The 18161-nt window shown below is 68.1% G+C and overlaps 4 protein-coding genes across 5 annotated transcripts; 2 read left to right on the top strand and 2 right to left on the bottom strand.

The window, feature by feature from the left end:
* Window positions 1–8: 8 nt before the first annotated feature.
* Window positions 9–2716, top strand: LOC128801098 (pro-resilin-like). Its single transcript, XM_053966736.1, has 3 exons — window positions 9–1735; window positions 1773–2179; window positions 2641–2716. The coding sequence occupies exons 1-3, from the start codon at window positions 1127–1129 to the stop codon at window positions 2714–2716; spliced, it is 1092 nt and encodes a 363-aa protein (XP_053822711.1). The 5' UTR covers window positions 9–1126.
* Window positions 2501–5477, top strand: LOC128801120 (cathepsin K-like). Its single transcript, XM_053966770.1, has 8 exons — window positions 2501–2712; window positions 3495–3639; window positions 3774–3896; window positions 3987–4142; window positions 4214–4432; window positions 4513–4678; window positions 4762–4867; window positions 4949–5477. Exons 2-8 carry the CDS (start codon window positions 3514–3516, stop codon window positions 5046–5048), a joined length of 996 nt encoding a protein of 331 aa, XP_053822745.1. The 5' UTR covers window positions 2501–2712; window positions 3495–3513; the 3' UTR covers window positions 5049–5477.
* Window positions 5478–6085: 608 nt separating this feature from the next.
* ECM1 (extracellular matrix protein 1) lies at window positions 6086–11174 on the bottom strand. The gene is made up of 7 exons (XM_053966769.1): window positions 11134–11174; window positions 10500–10571; window positions 9186–9484; window positions 7798–8163; window positions 6722–6942; window positions 6415–6502; window positions 6086–6337 (listed from the first exon to the last, which is right to left on the bottom strand). Exons 1-7 carry the CDS (start codon window positions 11171–11173, stop codon window positions 6164–6166), a joined length of 1260 nt encoding a protein of 419 aa, XP_053822744.1. The 5' UTR covers window position 11174; the 3' UTR covers window positions 6086–6163.
* Window positions 11175–12157: 983 nt separating this feature from the next.
* TARS2 (threonyl-tRNA synthetase 2, mitochondrial) lies at window positions 12158–18060 on the bottom strand. 2 transcript variants are annotated; one of them, XM_053967246.1, is made up of 18 exons: window positions 18001–18060; window positions 17675–17889; window positions 17330–17453; window positions 17119–17240; window positions 16921–17038; window positions 16630–16691; window positions 16478–16556; window positions 15339–15482; window positions 15155–15253; window positions 14708–14874; window positions 14469–14631; window positions 14257–14394; window positions 14106–14180; window positions 13919–14019; window positions 13512–13613; window positions 13113–13185; window positions 12882–12996; window positions 12158–12391 (listed from the first exon to the last, which is right to left on the bottom strand). In XM_053967246.1, the coding sequence occupies exons 1-18, from the start codon at window positions 18055–18057 to the stop codon at window positions 12243–12245; spliced, it is 2103 nt and encodes a 700-aa protein (XP_053823221.1). In that variant the 5' UTR covers window positions 18058–18060; the 3' UTR covers window positions 12158–12242. The 2 variants fall into 2 exon arrangements, with proteins under 2 accessions (XP_053823221.1, XP_053823220.1); XM_053967245.1 differs by having other exon boundaries at window positions 14106–14183.
* Window positions 18061–18161: the final 101 nt, after the last annotated feature.

Here is an 18161-nt window from a genome sequence, read left to right on the forward strand (position 1 = left end):
AAGTGGGAACATCCCATCTGAAGACATGCTGTGATCCTCCCCAGCATCCCATCACATCCTGGGCCCTTCCCCTTCAGTTCTGAAAGGAGGAGGGAAATTCCCATTTCCACGTCCTGTGGTTGTATCCCCCCCACCCCCCCCCAAAATTTTCCAGATCCTGGGAGAAGGAAACCAAATCTGTTGGGAAAGGAGGATGAGGAGCAGCCAACAGGGTTCCCAGGGGCTGCTGCATGGGGGACAGGGACAGGCTGGGCCCTTCCCCCCCTCTTTGGGAGCTCCAGTGTTTGTCCTGGGGGGAATTTTATCCTACACCCCCCTCGGGTGTGTCCCAGCCCCAGGTACCTCAGCCCTGTGGATTCTGGGCAGCAGAGATTTTCCAACAAAGAGATTTTCCCGTTTTTCCAACCTTTGTCTCATTTCTGCCTCACTCCTGTCCCCGTCTTGGAGGAATGTCCCTAAATCCCCATCCCCTCCCCGTTCTGGCCTCCAAACTCCCGTTCCCTCCCTGTTTTGTCCCCCAGATCCCCTTCCCCCCTGTTTGGCCCCCAAGCCCCTATTATCCCCCCCATTTTTCCCCCCATAATTCTCCTCCTCCCATTTTGCCCCAAACCCCTCGTACTGCCCCGTTTCCCCCCGGTTTGTCCCCTCGGTTCCCGGTCACTCGCTGCCACGTCAGGGCCTCGTGCTCCGGGCGATGATTCTGCCCCGGAGCCCCGGGCTGACTCAGCCCCCGCTGTCCCCACAGAGGTCCAGGTCACATGGGGGGGGGGGGTGGCCCCTCTCTTGGGGACCCCCGTGGGGTCGGGGTGACGAGGACACAGCCCCACCTTGGTGCTGCTCCATCCCTCCTCTCCCCTCCTGGTCCCGGGGATGATCCGTCCTTGTTCCCGTGGCTGGAGGGTGGCAGTGGTGACGGTGTCCATGTCCCCGGTGTGACACGGCTGGGATGGCTCTGGTGCCCTTCCTCCTTGTGGTGGCAGGAGCCGCGTGACGAGGTGACACTCGCTGCACAAAGCACCCTCCAACCCCACCTCCCCCAGCCAGGGACCCCCAAACTGGGGACGGGGAGGCAGCCCCGGGTTGGGGACAGAGGTGGGCTCCTGTCCTCCGTTCCTGCTGTCACACCATGTCCCCGAGCTGCCGTGTCCGGCTGCTCCTGAGGGAAGTGGGCGCTCAACTCCGTCCAATTCGGCCACGGGGAGGACTTGGGGACAAGGTGGGTGTTCCCCAGGGCAGCAGAATGTCCCCAGGGTGGCATGCCGGGACAAGAGAATGTCCCCAGGGCAGCAGGACATCCCCAAGTTGGGATGCCAGGACAAGAGGGTGTCCTTGGGGCCAGGATCCTTGGGACAGGTGGGTGTCCCCAGGGCAGAACGCTGGGACAGGAGAACGTCCCTGGGACAGGAGGGTGTCCCCAGGGCAGAACGCTGGGGACAGGAGAATGTCCCAGGGACAGGAGGGTGTCCCCAGGGACAGGAGGGTGTCCCCAGGGACAGGAGGATGTCCCAGGGACAGGAGAATGTCCCAGGGGCAGGAGGGTGTCCCAGGGACAGGAGGGTGTCCCAGGGACAGGAGGGTGTCCCAGGACAGAACGCTGGGGACAGGAGAATGTCCCAGGGACAGGAGGGTGTCCCAGGGACAGGAGGGTGTCCCAGGGACAGGAGGATGTCCCAGGGACAGGAGGGTGTCCCAGGACAGAACGCTGGGGACAGGAGAATGTCCCAGGGACAGGAGGGTGTCCCAGGGACAGGAGGATGTCCCAGGGACAGGAGAATGTCCCAGGACAGAACGCTGGGGACAGGAGAATGTCCCAGGGACAGGAGAATGCCCCAGGGGCAGGAGAATGTCCCAGGGGCAGGAGGGTGTCCCAGGGACAGGAGGGTGTCCCAGGGACAGGAGAACGTCCCAGGGCAGAACGCTGGGACGGGAGAATGTCCCAGGGACAGGAGAACACCCCAGGGACAGGAGGGTGTCCCCAGGGACAGGAGGGTGTCCCAGGGACAGGAGAACGCCCCAGGGACAGGAGAACACCCCAGGGACAGGAGGATGTCCCCTGGCTCAGGGGACAGGAGAACGCCCCAGGGACAGGAGGGTGTCCCAGGGACAGGAGGATGTCCCCTGGCTCAGGGGACAGGAAAATGTGCCAGGGACAGGAGAGTGTCCCCAGGGATAGGAGAACGTCCCAGGGACAGGAGAATGTCCCAGGACAGAACGCTGGGACAGGAGAACGCCCCAGGGACAGGAGGGTGTCCCTGGCTCAGGGGACAGGAGGGTGTCCCAGGGACAGGAGGGTGTCCCCAGGGACAGGAGAACGCCCCAGGGACAGGAGGGTGTCCCAGGGACAGGAGGGTGTCCCCAGGGACAGGAGAACGCCCCAGGGACAGGAGGGTGTCCCTGGCTCAGGGGACAGGAGGGTGTCCCAGGGACATGAGGATGTCCCTGGCTCAGGGGACAGGAGAACGCCCCTGGGACATGAGGGTGTCCCTGGCAGGACCCGCCACCAGCCCCGCGCCGGGGCTGACTCAGCTCGTCCCGCAGCATCACGTGAAGCCCGGGGCAGCCCCCGCGTCCCCCCTCCTTCCCATCCAGACCCGATGCTTGCCAAAATTTTCCGGCTGCCTCCAAACTTCCTCAATCCAGCGGCATAAAAGCGCAGCGGCCGCGGCTCCCGCAGGCCCCGTCCCGGCGCTCCCACCGACGGCTCCGTGCTGGGTAAGCGGCGGGGAGGGGTCCCCCAGGGGGGCGCTGGGTGGCTTTTTCCCCAGGGAAATGGATCCCAGTGGGAATGGGAGGGAATCGGCTCCATTGTGGGACCCTCGGAGGCACAGAAAGGGAAACTGAGGCACTTTACGTCGAGCCGGCCTGGGGACCCCCGGCTTGGGGAAGTGCCCAGGTCCTGCTCTGCCGCGGGGGGCTGGGGGGCTCGGGGTGAAGCCAGGGAGGGGCGGGATGGTTGGGACTTCCCCCCTCCTGCACCCTCTGCATCCCAAATCTCCCCCCTGGCTTCGGGCTGCCGGAGCGGTAACGGGAACCAGCTGTCCCGGCTCATGTGATGCAGGCGCCCGGCCAGCCCTGCCCGCGGGGGCTGTCCTGGCCCCAAATCGGGGGAGGAAGGGCTCCCGGCCCCAAATCCAGGGTGGCAAGGGGTCCCGGCCCCAAATCGGGGGAGGAAGGGGTCCCAGCCCCAAATCCAGGGTGGCAAGGGGTCCCGGCCCCAAATCCAGGGTGGCAAGGGGTCCCGGCCCCAAATCCAGGGTGGCAAGTGGTCCTGGCCCCAAATCCAGGGTGGCAAGGGCTCCCGGCCCCAAATCCAGGGTGGCAAGGGGTCCCGGCCCCAAATCCAGGGTGGCAAGGGGTCCTGGCCCCAAATCCAGGGTGGCAAGGGGTCCCAGCCCCAAATCAGGGTTTGCAGGAGGTCCTAGTCCCACAAGAGTGTGGGCACGGGGTCCTGCCCCCACCCGGGCCCCCTGGCTCAGCCTGTGGCCCTTCCCCAGTGTTGAGCTGGTCGCCAGGATGTGGTGGCCCATGCTGCTGGCCCTGCTGGTCCCTGCGGCGCTGGCCCAGTTGCACCCGGAGCGGGAGCTGGACGCGCAGTGGGAGCTGTGGAAAAAAACCCACCGCAAGCAGTACAATGGCCAGGTACGGGGGGGTGCCGTGCTTGGGACCCCCAGTGACGTCCCCAGGGTGGGGTGCTGGGGCACAAGGACGTCCCGAGGGTGGGGGGCACAGGCAGGACCCCCCTGTCCCAGCACCATCTCACCCCCCCGGTGCAGGCGGACGAGGTGACGCGGAGGCTGATTTGGGAGAAGAACCTCAAATACATCAACACCCACAACCTGGAGCATTCCCTGGGCGTGCACACCTTCGAGCTGGCCATGAACCACCTGGGTGACATGGTGGGTGTCCCTGGCAGGGGAGAGAGCGGGGCTGAGCACCTGTGGGTGCTCCCACCCACCCGCTCACTCACCGGGGGGCTCCTTCCCCAGACCAGCGAGGAGGTGGTGAGGACAATGACCGGGCTGAAGGCGCCCCGTGGTCGCCAACGCCACAACGAGACACTCTTTGTCCCCGACTGGACCGAGAGAGCCCCGGCTGCCATGGACTGGCGCAAGAAAGGCTACGTGACCCCTGTCAAGAACCAGGTGAGGCAGGTGTGTCTGGAGCAGGGCGTCCCCCCGGTGTCACCCTGGTGTCACCCGTTGTGTCCCCGCAGGGCCAGTGTGGTTCGTGCTGGGCTTTCAGCTCGGTGGGTGCCCTGGAGGGGCAGCTGAAGAGGAAAACAGGGAAGCTGCTGTCCCTCAGCCCCCAAAACCTGGTGGACTGCGTGGCCAACAACGACGGCTGCGGGGGCGGCTACATGACCAACGCCTTCGAGTATGTCCGGCAGAACCGCGGCATCGACTCCGAGGACTCCTATCCCTACATTGGCCAGGTGTGAGGGGGGACAGCCCCAAATCCCCCTCCATCCCCCCCCCATCCCCATCTCACCCCGACCTTCCCGGCCCCACGCAGGACGAGAGCTGCATGTACAGCCCCACCGGGAAGGCGGCCAAGTGCCGCGGCTACCGCGAGATCCCCGAAGGGAATGAGAAGGCTTTGAAGAGGGCGGTGGCCCGGATTGGCCCCATCTCCGTGGGCATCGACGCCAGCCTGCCCTCCTTCCAGTTCTACAGCCGGGGTGAGGGGCTGGGGGCAGATCGGGGGTCCCGGGGCTGCTCGGGGACCTGAGGCACGCCCGGTGACACCGGCTGTGTCCCCAAGGCGTGTACTACGACGAGAGCTGCAACGCCGAGAACATCAACCACGCCGTGCTGGCCGTGGGCTACGGGGCACAGAAGGGCACCAAGCACTGGATCATCAAGAACAGGTACAGGGCTTGGGATGCCTTGGGAATTGCGGGTGGCCGGGGCTCTTCCAGAGGCTCAGGCTCTGCTTTTCCACCCTCCAGCTGGGGCGAGGAATGGGGCAACAAGGGCTACGTCCTCCTTGCCCGCAACATGAACAACGCCTGTGGTGTGGCCAACCTGGCCAGCTTCCCCAAGATGTGACGAGCCCGCCCAGCCCTTCCCTAGCCACTGCCCTGCCCTCCAGCTTGGCCTCTTCCCTCCCAGTCCCAAAGACGACGGTGCTCCCAGGGGGAATTCTTTGTCTCCGTGAGAAATTTCCCCTGGGAAGGGGGGAGACACCCCTCTTCACCTGCAGGGAACGGGGAGGAGTCCCCTCAACTCTGTTTGCCACCCTTTGCCATGCTGGGTTCTGCCTTCCCGTGGACGGTGCCCGGCCTGATCTGTGAAGGCCGATGCACGCAGACACGCTTCAGGAAACAGGTTCCACACCAGCCCCTGCCTCAGGAACACTGGGGTGGAGGTGGGATATTCCCAGTGGAGAAAGTAGATCCCTCTCCCTCCACCCTGTATCCCAGTGGAGGCTGCTGAGAATGATGTGACTTTATTTTTCAACTAAAATTGGGAATAAGGCTTGGGACTGGTTCGTTTTGTGCTGGGAAAGGGATGGGAAAAATTCTTCCTTTTCCCAAAGGGGCAAAGAGCCCCCTTGTGAGGCAGAATAGGGTGAGAAGAAGCTGCTGGGGAATTTTGGGACAGATGGATGGATGGAGTACCTGGGGAGGGGGTGGTTCCAGCAAGGACACAGGACGGACCCACAGGATGCCCCCAGCCCCATCAGAGTCCCCCAAACACTCCCCAGCGACTGCCAGCCATGGCTGGGGGGGCACCAGGGGGGATTTGGGGACCCTGAGGTCCCATGAGGGATTCGGGGACCTCCTGGGATTGTGGCCATGGGCGGAGGGGGGGACACAAGTGACAATGACACTCTGGAGCCACAAGAATTGCAGGGAAGAGGTGCACAGAGACCCCTGGGGGGCACGAGGCCGCGTGTGAGCGTGGTGACCACAAGCACACCCCAAAACCAAACACAGGTATCACAGCAGGCCTGACACACCCCAACAGTGCAAACAACCCCAATATCCACCCACACCCCGGCACGCCCCGGAATGGGGCCCCGTGGGGGACACTGAGGCCCGGGGCGGGGGGGGGGAACCCGAAACAATGGAGACAGTGAGGCATAAGGAAGTCCCCCAGAGGGAAAAACACTCCGAGGTGACACCGCAGCGTCTTTATTGCTCCCTCGCGCTGGGAGGGGTTCACTCCTCGTGGCCGGGGGGCGGGGGCGCCAGGGCGGCCCCCAGGGTCACCTGGCTCAGGTAGGTGTCGTCGAAGCAGCGGCGCCGCTCGGGCTCGTCCCACGAGCAGCAGCCCTGGGGGTCCCTCCAGGCGTCCCGGGGGGTGGCACAGAGCGTGGCGATGCCCTGGGACAGCTGTGGGCAACGGGGACGGGGGTCAGGGCGGCCGTGGGGGTCCCCTAAGCGCCCCTGGCCCCCTCGGTCACTCTCACCTGCTCCCGGGCGCAGGTGCCGCGTTCCTCGGGGGGCAGCGGGCAGCACGCGGCCGTCAGGGCCCCCAGCAGCTCCGGCACCGGCCGCCTGCGGACACGGACACGGACACGGACACGGACACGGGGGTCACCTCCACGCGGCTTTAAGGGCAGGGGGAGTGGGCTGCTGCGCCCCCACCCCGAAAGGGGTCCCCGAGCAATGGCGAGTCCCGGGTGCCTGGGATGGGGATGAGGGGTCCCGCAAAGCCGGGTTCCCCCAACAGGAGGGACTGTGGGGTGCCCCCGGGGCTGTTCTGGGGTCACCCACCTGTGCGTGAAGAGCCGCGTGGGGCCGCAGAGGGAGCGCAGCAGGGCGGGGCCGGGCCGGGCCAGGCTCACGTTGTGCAGCTCCCGGTCGTATTCGGGGTGGGGGGCGGCGGCGGCGAAGCAGCGGCCCCGGGCCCGGGAACCCCCCCGCTGGCAGCACCGGTGCTGCCCCGTCTTCACCGCTGACTCCTCCCGGCAAAACCGATTCAGCCCCTTCAGCCACTGCGGAAGGAGGAACTGGGGGGGTCAGGGGGAAGCCCGGACACTGAGCTCCCCAAGCCCCCGAACCCCTGGGTAATCCCCGGGACATTTCCGTCCTCTCCCCGGATGCCGGAGCCCCTCCCTGACACGTTCGTCACCTTCCCGGATACCTGGGAGCCTTCCCGGCCTCTGAGTGTCTGGGTCAGGCTCCGGGCACATGGGTCATTCCCGGGACACCTGGGGCCCCTCCCCGGATACCGGAGTGCCAATCCAAACACCTCGGTCCTTTCCCAAACACTTCGGTCCTTTTCCTAAACACCTCAGTCCTTTCCTAAACACCTCGGTCCTTTCCCAAACACCTCGGTCCTTTCCTAAACACCTCGGTCCTTTCCCAAACACCTGGGTCCTTTTCCCAAACATTTCCATCCTTTTCCCAAACACCTGGGTCCCTTTCCCAAACACCTGGGTCCCTTTCCCAAACACCTCAATCCCTTTCCCAAACACTTTGGTCCTTTTCCCAAACACCTGGGTCCTTTTCCCAAACATTTCGATCCTTTTCCCAAACACCTGTGTCCCTTTCCCAAACACCTGGGTCCTTTTCCCAAACACCTGGGTCCTTTTCCCGGACACCTGGGTCCTTTTCCCAAACACCTGGGTCCTTTTCCCGGACACCTGGGTCCTTTTCCCAAACACCTGGGTCCTTTTCCCGCATACCTGGGTCCCTTTCCCAAACAGCTGGGTCCTTTTCCCGCATACCTGCGCCTCCCCACTCCTTTGACACCTGAGACCCTCCCAAACTCCTGGGGTCCCCCGAGCCCTCCAGCACAGCCACCGTCCCTCCCAGCCTTGTCGCCCCCGCCCCGTGTCCCCGCTCACGGCGCTGTGGGCGCAGCTCAGGCTCTCGTTGCGGCAGCAGCGGCCGTACTCGCGCTCCAACCGGACGCGCATCCGGACGCGGGGCCCGGAGCGGGCACCGGGGCCGGGGGGCCCGGGGCGCAGCGTCCGCAGCCCGCAGATGTTGCCCAGGTTGGTGGCCGTGGGCTCGCCGGGCGGAAAGGGGGGCTCGGTGACCAGGTCCCAGGCGACGTTGGGGTCCCAGGTGGGGACGGGCTCCCAGGTGGGGGCCGGGGTCTCCTGGGCGAAGCAGCGGCGCCGCGCGGCCCCGTGCCGGCGGCAGCAGTGGAACTGCCGCGTCTTCACGCCGAACTCATCCGTGCAGAACGCGTCCAGCACGTCCGTCCACTGCGGGGGAGAGGGAGCAGAGCCCCCCCGGTGTCACCCCGTGTCCCTCCCTCCGCAGCGTCCCCGTCCCCCCCTCCCGGCATTGTCTCCCCCCACGCGTTCTTACACCTGCCCCAGTGTTTTCGTGTCTTCCCCTCCAGCAGTGTCCCCGTGTCCCTCACAGTGTCCCCGCACCCCCCTTCCCGTGGTGTCCCCTCTCCCCGCGATGTCCCCTCTCCCCTCAATGTCCCCTCTCCCCGCGGTGTCCCCTCAGTGTCCCCTCTCCCCTCGGTGTCCCCTCTCCCGCAGTGTCCCCTCTCCCCTCAGTGTCCCCCCTCTCCCCTGTGTCCCCTCTCCCCGCAGTATCCCTTCTCCCCTCAGTGTCCCCTCTCCCGCGGTGTCCCCTCTCCCCTCGGTGTCCCCTCTCCCCTGTGTCCCCTCTCCCCTGTGTCCCCCCTCCCGCAGTGTCCCCTCTCCCCTGTGTCCCCTCTCCCCTCGGTGTCCCCTCTCCCGCGGTGTCCCCTCTCCCCTCAATGTCCCCTCTTCCCTCAGTGTCCCCTCTCCCCGCGGTGTCCCCTCTCCCCGCAGTGTCCCCCCTTTCCCCTCAGTGTCCCCTCTCCCCTCAGTATCCCCTCTCCCCTGTGTCCCCTCTCCCCTCAGTGTCCCCTCTCCCCTCAGTGTCCCCTCTCCCCTCAGTGTCCCCTCTCCCCTCAGTGTCCCCTTTCCCCTCAGTGTCCCCTTTCCCCTCAATGTCCCCTCTCCCCTGTGTCCCCTTTCCCCGCAGTGTCCCCTCTCCCGTGTCCCCCCTCCCGCAGTGTCCCCTCTCCCCTCAGTGTCCCCCCTTTCCCCTCAGTGTCCCCTCTCCCGCAGTGTCCCCTCTCCCCTGTGTCCCCTCTCCCCTCAGTGTCCCCTCTCCCGCGGTGTCCCCTCTCCCCTCAGTGTCCCCCCTTTCCCCTCAGTGTCCCCTCTCCCCTCAGTGTCCCCCCTCTCCCCTGTGTCCCCCCCCCCGCAGTGTCCCCCCTCCCGCGGTGTCCCCAGCTCACGGCGCGGCGGGCGCAGGGCAGCGGGCTGTGCTGCCGGCAGCAGTCGTTCATGCGGGGCCGCAGCGCGGCCAGCGCGGCCGCCTGCCGGCGCAGGTGGGCGAAGGCGGTCGAGGGGAGCAGCAGCGGCGGCGGCAGCGTGGGGGGGTCCCGGCAGTGCCGGGTGACGGCGGCGGCCATGGGCCAGGCAGGGGGGAACCCGTCCAGGGCGCTGCCCCACACCGGGGGGCTGCGCGGGGGGGACATGGACCCCCCCACCAGGATGCCGGGGGGCACCTCGAGGTCCTGCTCCTGCTGCAGCACTGGAGAAGGGAGCGGGTGGGTGGGCACAGGGCGGGGGGGGGTCCTCCCTGCACTTTGTGTGCCCCCCCCCTCCCCATTTGGTCCCTGTGTCCGTCGTGGTCCCACTCCTGTGCCCAACCCTCACTGTCCCCGTGTCACCCCCACCCGTGTCCCCTCCGTCCGAGTCCCTTCTCCTGCACCACCACGTCCCCACGTCCCTCCACCCCCAACCCTGACCCCCCCGTGTCCCCTCCATCCATATCCCCACCCATGAGCATCCCCCTGTCTCCAGCCCTGGGTGTCCCCCTTTGTCCCCCCAGTCCTGGGTGTCCCCGTTTGTCCCCCCCATCCCTGGGTGTCCCCCTTTGTCCCCCCAGATCTGGGTGTCCCCTTTGTCCCTCCCAGCCCTGGGTGTCTCCCTTTGTCCCCCCAGTCCTGGGTGTCCCCGTTTGTCCCCCCCCAGCCCTGGGTGTCCCCCTTTGTCCCCCCAGCCCTGGGTGTCCCCGTTTGTCCCCCCCCAGTCCTGGGTGTCCCCCTTTGTCCCCCCCAGTCCTGGGTGTCCCCCTTTGTCCCCCCCCAGTCCTGGGTGTCCCCGTTTGTCCCCCCCCCAGCCCTGGGTGTCCCCGTTTGTCCCCCCAGCCCTGCGTGTCTCCCTTTGTCCCCCCAGCCCTGGGTGTCCCCCTTTGTCCCCCCAGATCTGGGTGTCCCCTTTGTCCCTCCCAGCCCTGGGTGTCCCCCTTTGTCCCTCCAGATCTGGGTGTCCCCCTTTGTCCCCCCAGCCCTGCGTGTCCCCCTTTGTCCCCCCAGTCCTGGGTGTCCCCGTTTGTCCCCCCCCAGCCCTGGGTGTCCCCGTTTGTCCCCCCAGACCTGGGTGTCCCCCTTTGTCCCCCCCAGCCCTGGGTGTCCCCGTTTGTCCCCCCAGCCCTGGGTGTCCCCGTTTGTCCCCCCCATCCCTGGGTGTCCCCCTTTGTCCCTCCAGATCTGGGTGTCCCCCTTTGTCCCCCCAGCCCTGGGTGTCCCCGTCTCTCCCCTCACCTTGTTTGATGCTGGGGGGCCGCAGCTCCAGGCTCTCCTGTACCACCTGCTGCAGCTGCCCCGAGGCCACCGCTGTCACCCATGGGGGACACAGGGGGTCAGCAGGGTCACCCCCTCCACCCCCCCACCCACGGAACAGCAAGCAGGGACCCCTCCAGACCAGGGGAGCCCCATAATGGGGAGGGGGGCGCAGGTATTTGGGAAGGGGACCCAGATTTCAGGAGGGACCCCGGGCGCTGGTGAAGGGGACACAGGCACCCAGGAGGGACGCAGGTGTTTGGGACAGGGAGCTCCAGGCACCTGGGAGGGATCCAGGTGTGTGGGCAGCGGCCCCGACATCCGGGGTGGGGAGCCCTGAGGTGCGGGTGCCGAGCCAGGTGTCCGCGGAGGTTGCCCCAAACACCTGGGCAGGAGCCCAGGTGGGACCCAGGAGTTCGGGAAGGGCATCCAGGTGTCCCGGGAAGGGACCGAGATTTTGGGAAGGGGCCCCAAACTCTCTGTGGGGGATCTCAGGTGTTTAGGAAAGAGATCCAGGTGTCCGGGGAAGGGACCCAGGAGTTCGGGAAGGGGCTTCAGGTGTTCGGGGGGCCCGGGCGTGCGGGGGGGGCCCTGGGTGGGGGCCGCGGGGACTCACCGGCGGCGCTGAGGAGGAGGAAGAGGCCGAAGGCCGCCATGGCGTCGGGCGCTGTAGGGTCAGCGCCGGCTCCGCCGCCTTATGAAGGGCCGGGTCGGGCGTGGGGCCACATCCCGCGGGGCTGAGTCACGGCCTGACGTCGCGGCAGAGCCGGGAGGGGGACCCCGGGGGGACCGGGGGGCTGTGCACGATCCTGCACCCCCCAAAACAGGACCAGGGGCGCAACCCCGACCCCAGCCAGGCTGGGGACCCGGCGACGGCCCTGTCCCCACCCTGGTGGTCCTGTCCCCACCCTGGTGGTCCTGTCCCCATTCTGGTAGCCCCGGATCGCCCTCTGGTGGCCCCTGCGCCCCCCCCCCCCCCCTCCCCGGACCCCTGCGTCACAGCAGGGGGAAGCGGTCAGAACCACATTTTCTGTGGGTTTTGCCCCGTTTTGGGGCCCCCGCCCACTGAGTCACCCCCGGCGCTGGGGGGGGGGGCTGAAGGGGGCCTACAGAGGGACCCCCGGAGATGGGGGGGGGTCACTCAGCTCATGTCCCCAAGGGTCACGGCCTTGGTCACCTACGGACAGGGGGATCCCGGGGCGGGGGGGCTCCTGTCCTATCCCGGGATAATCAAATCCTGCCCGGGGCTGAGCCCACACGGCCGGGCAGGTGTTTGGGGTGGAGGTGGGGGTGGGAAACAGCCCCGTGTCCCCCCCCCCGGATTGCCCAACGGCGTCTGCGGCTCCGTGACTCGGGGTTTGCGCAACCCCCCCACTTTCCCCGCCGCGTGGGCGGGGGGGAAATCCCGGCTGGAAGGACCCAGAAGTGCCGGAGGGAATTCGGGAGAGGGAAGGTGGGAACGGAAACCTGGGAATGAGAGCCCGGGAATCGCCACCCCCGCCCATCCAAGAGCTGTGGCGCGGCTACCCAGGTGTTTTTGGGGGGGGGTCCGCAGCGTCCTGCCCCCCTCCCCGAGCACCCCAGCACCCAGAGGTGCCCTGAGCCGCCCCAGTCTCAGCTCTCACAACATCCAGCGCGTTTCCCAGAGGTTTATTGAGTTGGGGGTTCCCTGTGGGGGGGGGGGGGTCGGGGTCCCCCGGAAGAAATTGGGGCGGGGGGGGGGGGTCAGAAGCGCTGCTCGGCGTCGGGGACGCGGCCGTCCCGGAGCTCCTGCAGGCGCTGCAGCAGCCGGGGCAGCTCCAGCTCGCCGAGCTGCCGGTTCTCCCGGGTCCGGACGCTGACGGTGCCGTTCTCCCGCTCCCGCCGCCCCACCACTGCGGGGGCACGGCCGTCGGGGAGGGGGGCACGGGGTCCCCGCGACCCCCCCCGGCCCGCACAGGAACCCCCCCCCCCCCCCACCAAGCACAGCACCCCCAGCTCTGAGCAGCACCCACCGCCCTGCGGGGTCCCAGGGACTCGGGGGGGGGGTCCCAGAACAGTCCCGGGGAAGGTCCCAAAAGGGGGTGGGGGTCTCAGAGGGGCTCCCCTAAAACACTCCTGGGGAGTTCCCGAGTGGATCTCAGGGGGGGTGCTGGTGAATTCCCAAGGGGGACTGAGCTCCTGGGGGGGTGGGGGTCTCAGGAGGGGCTTCAGCAGATTCCTGAGGGGGTCTCACAGGGGGGGCTCCCAGGGGATTCCCAGGGGAGGGTCTCAGTTTTCCTCCCCAGCAGCACCCAGGATGTGGATGGGGGCGTCCAGCCAGTCCTGGGGGGCTCCAAGGGGGTCCTGGGGGGGGGTCCTGGGGGGGTCTGCAGGCCACCTTACCCAACTGGAAGTTGTAGTGGGTGAGTTGGGCCCGGCGGATCTTCCGTGCCAGGGTGGTCCCAGGGTCCCCGTCCAGGTCGGCCAGGAGGCCCCCCCTCCTCAGCACCGCCTGCACCTGCACCCCCAGAGTCAGTGGGGGGCACCGGGGGGCACGGGGGTGGGGGCACACGAGATGGGAGCACATGGTGGGGGTCCTGGGGGAGCACGGGGAGGGGGGGGTCACATACTCACCTCCCGGGCATAGTCCTCGACCTCGGGGGTCTGTGGGATGACCATGGCCTGCAGTGGGGACAGCCAGAGGGGCCTGGGGGGGCACCAGGGGTCACTGAGGGGCACTGGGGAGCACGGGGGGGAACACACAAGGAGGGGGTGCCCCAAGGGTTGCAGGGGTGTCCCCAGGATGGAGGGGATACCTCCCAAAAGATGGAGATGTCTCGGGGATCCAGAGAGTGTCTTGGGGATTGAGTGTCCCCAAAAGTGGGGAGTGTCTGTCCCAAGACAGGACAGGGGTGACACTGGGCACGAGGGGGCCCAGCAAACTGGGAACTGGGGGTGTCCCTGGGGACTGTGTCCCAGGGACTGGGGGTTGTCTGAAGGACTGGGGTGTTTTTGGGGACCCCCCCCCCTCACCATCTCCCGCCGTAGCTCTCGGCCAGCACGGCCACCATGCGCTCCACGGAGCCCAGCACGGCCCGATGGATCAGCACCGGCCGCGCCGGGCTCCCGCTGGGGCTGGGGGAAAAACGGGGTCAGGGGGACCTTGATGCCTCCCAAATCCCCAATTCCGCCTTCCCCATCCCAATCCTGACGCTCCTCAGCCCCATGTCCCCCCCCCCCCCCCCAAATCCTGACCCCCCCACCCAGCCCCATTTCTGTCCCTCCACCCCAATCCTGATCCCCCTCCCAGCCCCCAATTCTGCCCTCCCAATTCTGACATTCCTCAATCCCAATCCTGCTCCCCCCCCCCCCACAACAATCCTGAACTCCAGCCCAATCCTGGCCCCCACAAATCCCCAATCCTGCCCCCCTCCCAGTACCTGGCATATTCCAGCTCGAATCTCTCAGGCATCTGGAAATCCAGCTGGATGGTGCCACACTGATGGTGCCTCCCCAGAGCATCCCGGATCCGGATATCAATCTTTTGGGAATCCAGGGGAGGGGAGGTTCCAGCAGGGCCCTGCTTTGTCCCCTTCAGGGATCCCCCCCTTCCCCAAAATGCCTCACCTTGGGCCCATAAAAGGCGCCGTCCCCCGGACTCAGCTCCCAGGGCTGCCCGAAATTCTGCAGGCTCTGCTCCAGCTGCTGCAGGGGTGGGTTGGGAGGGTCAGGGGGGGCACAGCGCAGGGGGCACACGACACAGGGGGCGTCATCCCACCTGCTCTGCGCGATCCCAAGTTTCAGGGTCCCCCAGGAATCCGTCGGGACGGGTGGCCAGGGCCAGGCGGAAGGAAAAGCCCAGGACGGCGTAAACGGCGCGGATGAAATCCAGGGAGGAATCGATCTCGCTCTCCAGCTGGGAAAAGGGGTGTCAGGGGGGGGCAAGTGACACATTCTGAGGGGACAGGGAGGGGTCAGGGGCACGGACACCTGCTCCAGAGTGCAGAAAATGTGGGCATCGTCCTGCTGGAAGCGCCGGACCCGCGTCAGCCCCGTCAGGGTCCCGGGGGGCTCGTTGCGGTGCAGGACCCCGAAATCCGCCAGGCGCAGGGGCAGCTCCCGCCAGGAGCGCGGCCGGTGGGCGAACATCAGGCTGGGGACGGACGGACAGACGGACAGGCAGCGCCCCCCAGGTGTCCCCACAGGCGCCCCAGGGCCACCTGACTCACCAGTGGGCCGGGCAGTTCATGGGTTTGAGGGAGAGGGGCTCAGGGGCGGCAGGGACGGAGAAGATGTGGGGGCTGTAGTGCTGCCAGTGCCCCGAGAGCTCCCAGAGCCGCGGGCTGAACAGGTTGGGGGTCACCACCTCGCTGAAGCCCCTCGCCCGGTACTCGCTCTGCGGGGACAGGGACAGGGGGGGACGTCAGCTCAGCCCCACAGCATCGCTCACGGGGGGCTGCAGGGACGGGGAGGGCGAGAGCTGCGCCCATCGGGGCACGACAAGAACTGGGGGGGCAACAGTGTGTGAGGGATGGGGTGCAGGGTGGGCAGAGGGGTCTGGGCGTGAGGGGATGGGTGCAGTGGGGTCTGTGGGGGGCACAGCGGTGCCCAGCTGTGGTGGGGATGGGGCGCACTGGGGTCTGGGTGATGTGACAGGGACACGACGGGGGTCGTACCCGGATGAACTCCACGAGGGTGTTGTAGACGTGGGCGCCGCGGGGCAGGAAGAAGCAGCTGCCAGGGCTGAACTTGTGGAAGAAGAAGAGCTCCTGATCCTGCAGCAGGGAGGGCGTTACTGGGGGGGGGGAATCCCTGTGGCTGTGAGGGACCCCCCCCACCCCAGCCCCTGGCAGGGCTCACCTTCCCGATGCGGCGGTGGTCCCGCTGAGCCGCCTCGTCCTGCGCCCGCTGCCACTGCTCCAGGTCCTGGGCGCTGGGGAAGGCCACGGCGGCCACACGCTGGAGGGACTGGCCCCCAGCTCCCCCCCACAGCGCGGCCGAGCTCTGCGGGCACGGGGGCACATCAGGGGGCCGGGCACCGGGACCCCCACCCAGCACCCGCTTTGTGGGGGATGTCAGTGGGGCACTGGGACCCCCACCCAGCACCCGCTTCATGGGGGATGTCAGTGGGGCAGGGCACAGGGACCCCCACCCAGCACCCGCTGCACCAGGGGATGCCAGCGGGGCAGGGCACAGGGACCCCCACCCAGCACCCGCTTTATGGGGGATGTCAGTGGGGCACAGGGACCCCCACCCAGCACCCGCTTCATGGGGGATGTCAATGGGGCACTGGGACCCCCACCCAGCACCCGCTGCACCAGGGGATGCCAGCGGGGCACCAGGACCCCCGCCCAGCACCCGCTTTGTGGGGGATGTCAGTGGGGCACCGGGACCCCCACCCAGCACCCGCTTTATGGGGGATGTCAGTGGGGCACCGGGACCCCCACCCAGCACCCGCTTTATGGGGGATGTCAATGGGGCACTGGGACCCCCACCCAGCACCCGCTGCACCAGGGGATGCCAGCAGGGCAGGGCACAGGGACCCCCGCCCAGCACCCGCTTCGTGGGGGATGTCAGTGGGGCACCGGGACCCCCACCCAACACCCGCTTTGTGGGGGGATGTCAGTGGGGCACCGGGACCCCCACCCAACACCCGCTTTGTGGGGGATGTCAGTGGGGCACCGGGACCCCCACCCAGCACCCGCTTTATGGGGGATGTCAGTGGGGCACTGGGACCCCCCCCCAGCACCCGCTTTATGGGGGATGTCAGTGGGGCACCGGGACCCCCACCCAACACCCGCTTTGTGGGGGATGTCAGTGGGGCACTGGGACCCCCCCCCAGCACCCGCTTTATGGGGGATGTCAGTGGGGCACTGGGACCCCCCCCCAGCACCCGCTTTATGGGGGATGTCAGTGGGGTACCAAGACCCCCACCCAGCACCCGCTGCACCAGAGGATGCCAGCGGGGCAGGGCACAGGGACCCCCACCCGGCACCCACCGTGAGCACCCGCAGGGCTCCGATCAGCCCCGTGTGCCGGAGGAGGGGCCCGCGGCACAGCTGGAGCAGGGGGCCGCACCTGAGGGATGAAGGGATGGACGTGGGGACAGCTGTGGTGACCGAGGGCCACGCCCAGTGTCCCCTGCGCTCACCTGTAGACTGTGGCCGTAGGGGACGTCACCTCCTCGAGCTGCTGCAGCTGGAAGGCGTTGTGCTGAGGAGGGACAACGGTGAGGTGGGTGACGGTGGGCTTGGTGACATTGGAGGGGTGACACCGAGGGGGAAGTGACACTGTGCTGGGGCAAAGGACCAAGGCGGTGACAGGTAACGCCAAGGTGGGCCCCGATGAGCGTCACCCCAGCTAATGATCCCAACCGGGGGGGGTCCCAGCGCCCCCAGGGTGGCCTCCCATGCCCCATCCTGATCTGGGGAGGGGGACACACCTTGAGCAGCTCAGCCAGCTGCTGGCGGGTGGCCTCGAGGCGCTCGAAGCGGTGCCGGGCACGGGCGAACGTGGCGCAGGCCTCCTCCAGCGCCGGCAGCTCCGCGCTCTGCACCGTCCTGCGGGCACGGGGACGTGCTGGGGACACGCCGGGGACACGCCGGGGACACCCCGGGACCCCGCGGCTGCCCCGCCCTACCTGCTGCCCATGTGCACGTCGCAGAAGAAGCCGTCCTCGGTGGCCCGGGTGCTGCAAAGCGTCGCCCCGAAAAACTGCTCTGCCACCGCGGCCAGGACGCAGGCGCTGGAGCGCCAGAAAGCCTGGGGGGACATTGGGGACACACATTGGGGACACGGGGGACAGGGGCTGTGAGGGGAGCGGGGCCGGCAGCCCAGGCCCCCGGGCTCACCTCCCGCCCCTCGGGCGTGGAGAAGTCGAGCAGCTCCAAGTCGGTGTCACATTCCAGCGGCCGGTCCAGGTCCCGGAGGGTCCCGTTCACGCGGGCCACCAGCGCCACCTCGGCCAGGCCAGCCCTACAGGGACACCAGCGACCCCGTGGAGACCCCACAAACCCTGCGGGAATCCTGTGGGGGCTCTGCGGGGATCACGGGGACACAGGAGGAACCCCAGTGAACCTCGTGTGGGCACCACGGGGACATCGCAGACTTTGCGGGGACACCCTGAGGGACCTGGGAACCTTGACAGGACACCGCGGGGACCCCGGGGACAGCCTGGGAACGCCCTTGGGCCGTACCCGAGCTCCGCGGCCACCTGGAACGGGGTGGTTTGCAGGGCCCGGCCGGGCAGGCGGCGCCCGCCGGGCAGCGCGATGCGGATCGGGGTCCCCGGCGGGAGGCGGCCGCCCCCGGCCCCGCCGCCGGCTCCATCCCCGGGCCCGTCCCAGCGCTCCGCCGCCGCCGCCCGCAGCCGCTGGAAGAGCCGGAGGCGCTCGGGGTCCGGCCCGGACACCTGGGGACGGGGATCAGCGCGAGGTCACCAGAGGTCACCGGGGCTTAGAGCCCGCGGGGAGCGGGCAGAGGGGGGGGTGCGGGGGGGGTGTCCCGGGGGTCCCGAGCGCACCCGGTGTCGCCGCGGGGCTCCCGCCAGCAGCAGCCGCGGACCGGCGCGCGCGGACATGGCCGAGGCTCCGCCCGTTCCGCCGGAACCGGGCACCGCAACGCCGTCCTGCCCCCCCCCCCCCCCCGCGGAAGCCGCGTTGGACTCGCCCGCCCGTGCGGGAG

The sequence above is a fragment of the Vidua chalybeata genome, chromosome 29, assembly GCF_026979565.1.
Source record: "Vidua chalybeata isolate OUT-0048 chromosome 29, bVidCha1 merged haplotype, whole genome shotgun sequence".
NCBI lineage: Eukaryota > Metazoa > Chordata > Aves > Passeriformes > Viduidae > Vidua > Vidua chalybeata.

Coding starts and splice junctions, on each gene's coding strand:
- TARS2 (XM_053967245.1), bottom strand. CDS start 18,057: ATGTCCGCGCGCGCCGGTCCGCGGCTGCTGCTGGCGGGAGCCCCGCGG. Junction 17,890..18,000: donor GAGCCCCGCGGCGACACCGG/GTGCGCTCGGGA, acceptor CCCCGTCCCCAG/GTGTCCGGGCCGGACCCCGA. Junction 12,997..13,112: donor TCGAGGACTATGCCCGGGAG/GTGAGTATGTGA, acceptor CTGGGGGTGCAG/GTGCAGGCGGTGCTGAGGAG.
- ECM1 (XM_053966769.1), bottom strand. CDS start 11,173: ATGGCGGCCTTCGGCCTCTTCCTCCTCCTCAGCGCCGCCG. Junction 10,572..11,133: donor CCTCCTCCTCAGCGCCGCCG/GTGAGTCCCCGC, acceptor CATGGGTGACAG/CGGTGGCCTCGGGGCAGCTG. Junction 6,943..7,797: donor TGAGCTGCGCCCACAGCGCC/GTGAGCGGGGAC, acceptor CTCCTTCCGCAG/TGGCTGAAGGGGCTGAATCG.
- LOC128801098 (XM_053966736.1), top strand. CDS start 1,127: ATGTCCCCGAGCTGCCGTGTCCGGCTGCTCCTGAGGGAAGTGGGCGCT. Junction 1,736..1,772: donor AATGTCCCAGGGACAGGAGG/GTGTCCCAGGGA, acceptor CAGGGACAGGAG/AATGTCCCAGGACAGAACGC. Junction 2,180..2,640: donor GTCCCCAGGGATAGGAGAAC/GTCCCAGGGACA, acceptor TCCTCAATCCAG/CGGCATAAAAGCGCAGCGGC.
- LOC128801120 (XM_053966770.1), top strand. CDS start 3,514: ATGTGGTGGCCCATGCTGCTGGCCCTGCTGGTCCCTGCGGCGCTGGCC. Junction 3,640..3,773: donor GCAAGCAGTACAATGGCCAG/GTACGGGGGGGT, acceptor CCCCCGGTGCAG/GCGGACGAGGTGACGCGGAG. Junction 3,897..3,986: donor TGAACCACCTGGGTGACATG/GTGGGTGTCCCT, acceptor CTCCTTCCCCAG/ACCAGCGAGGAGGTGGTGAG.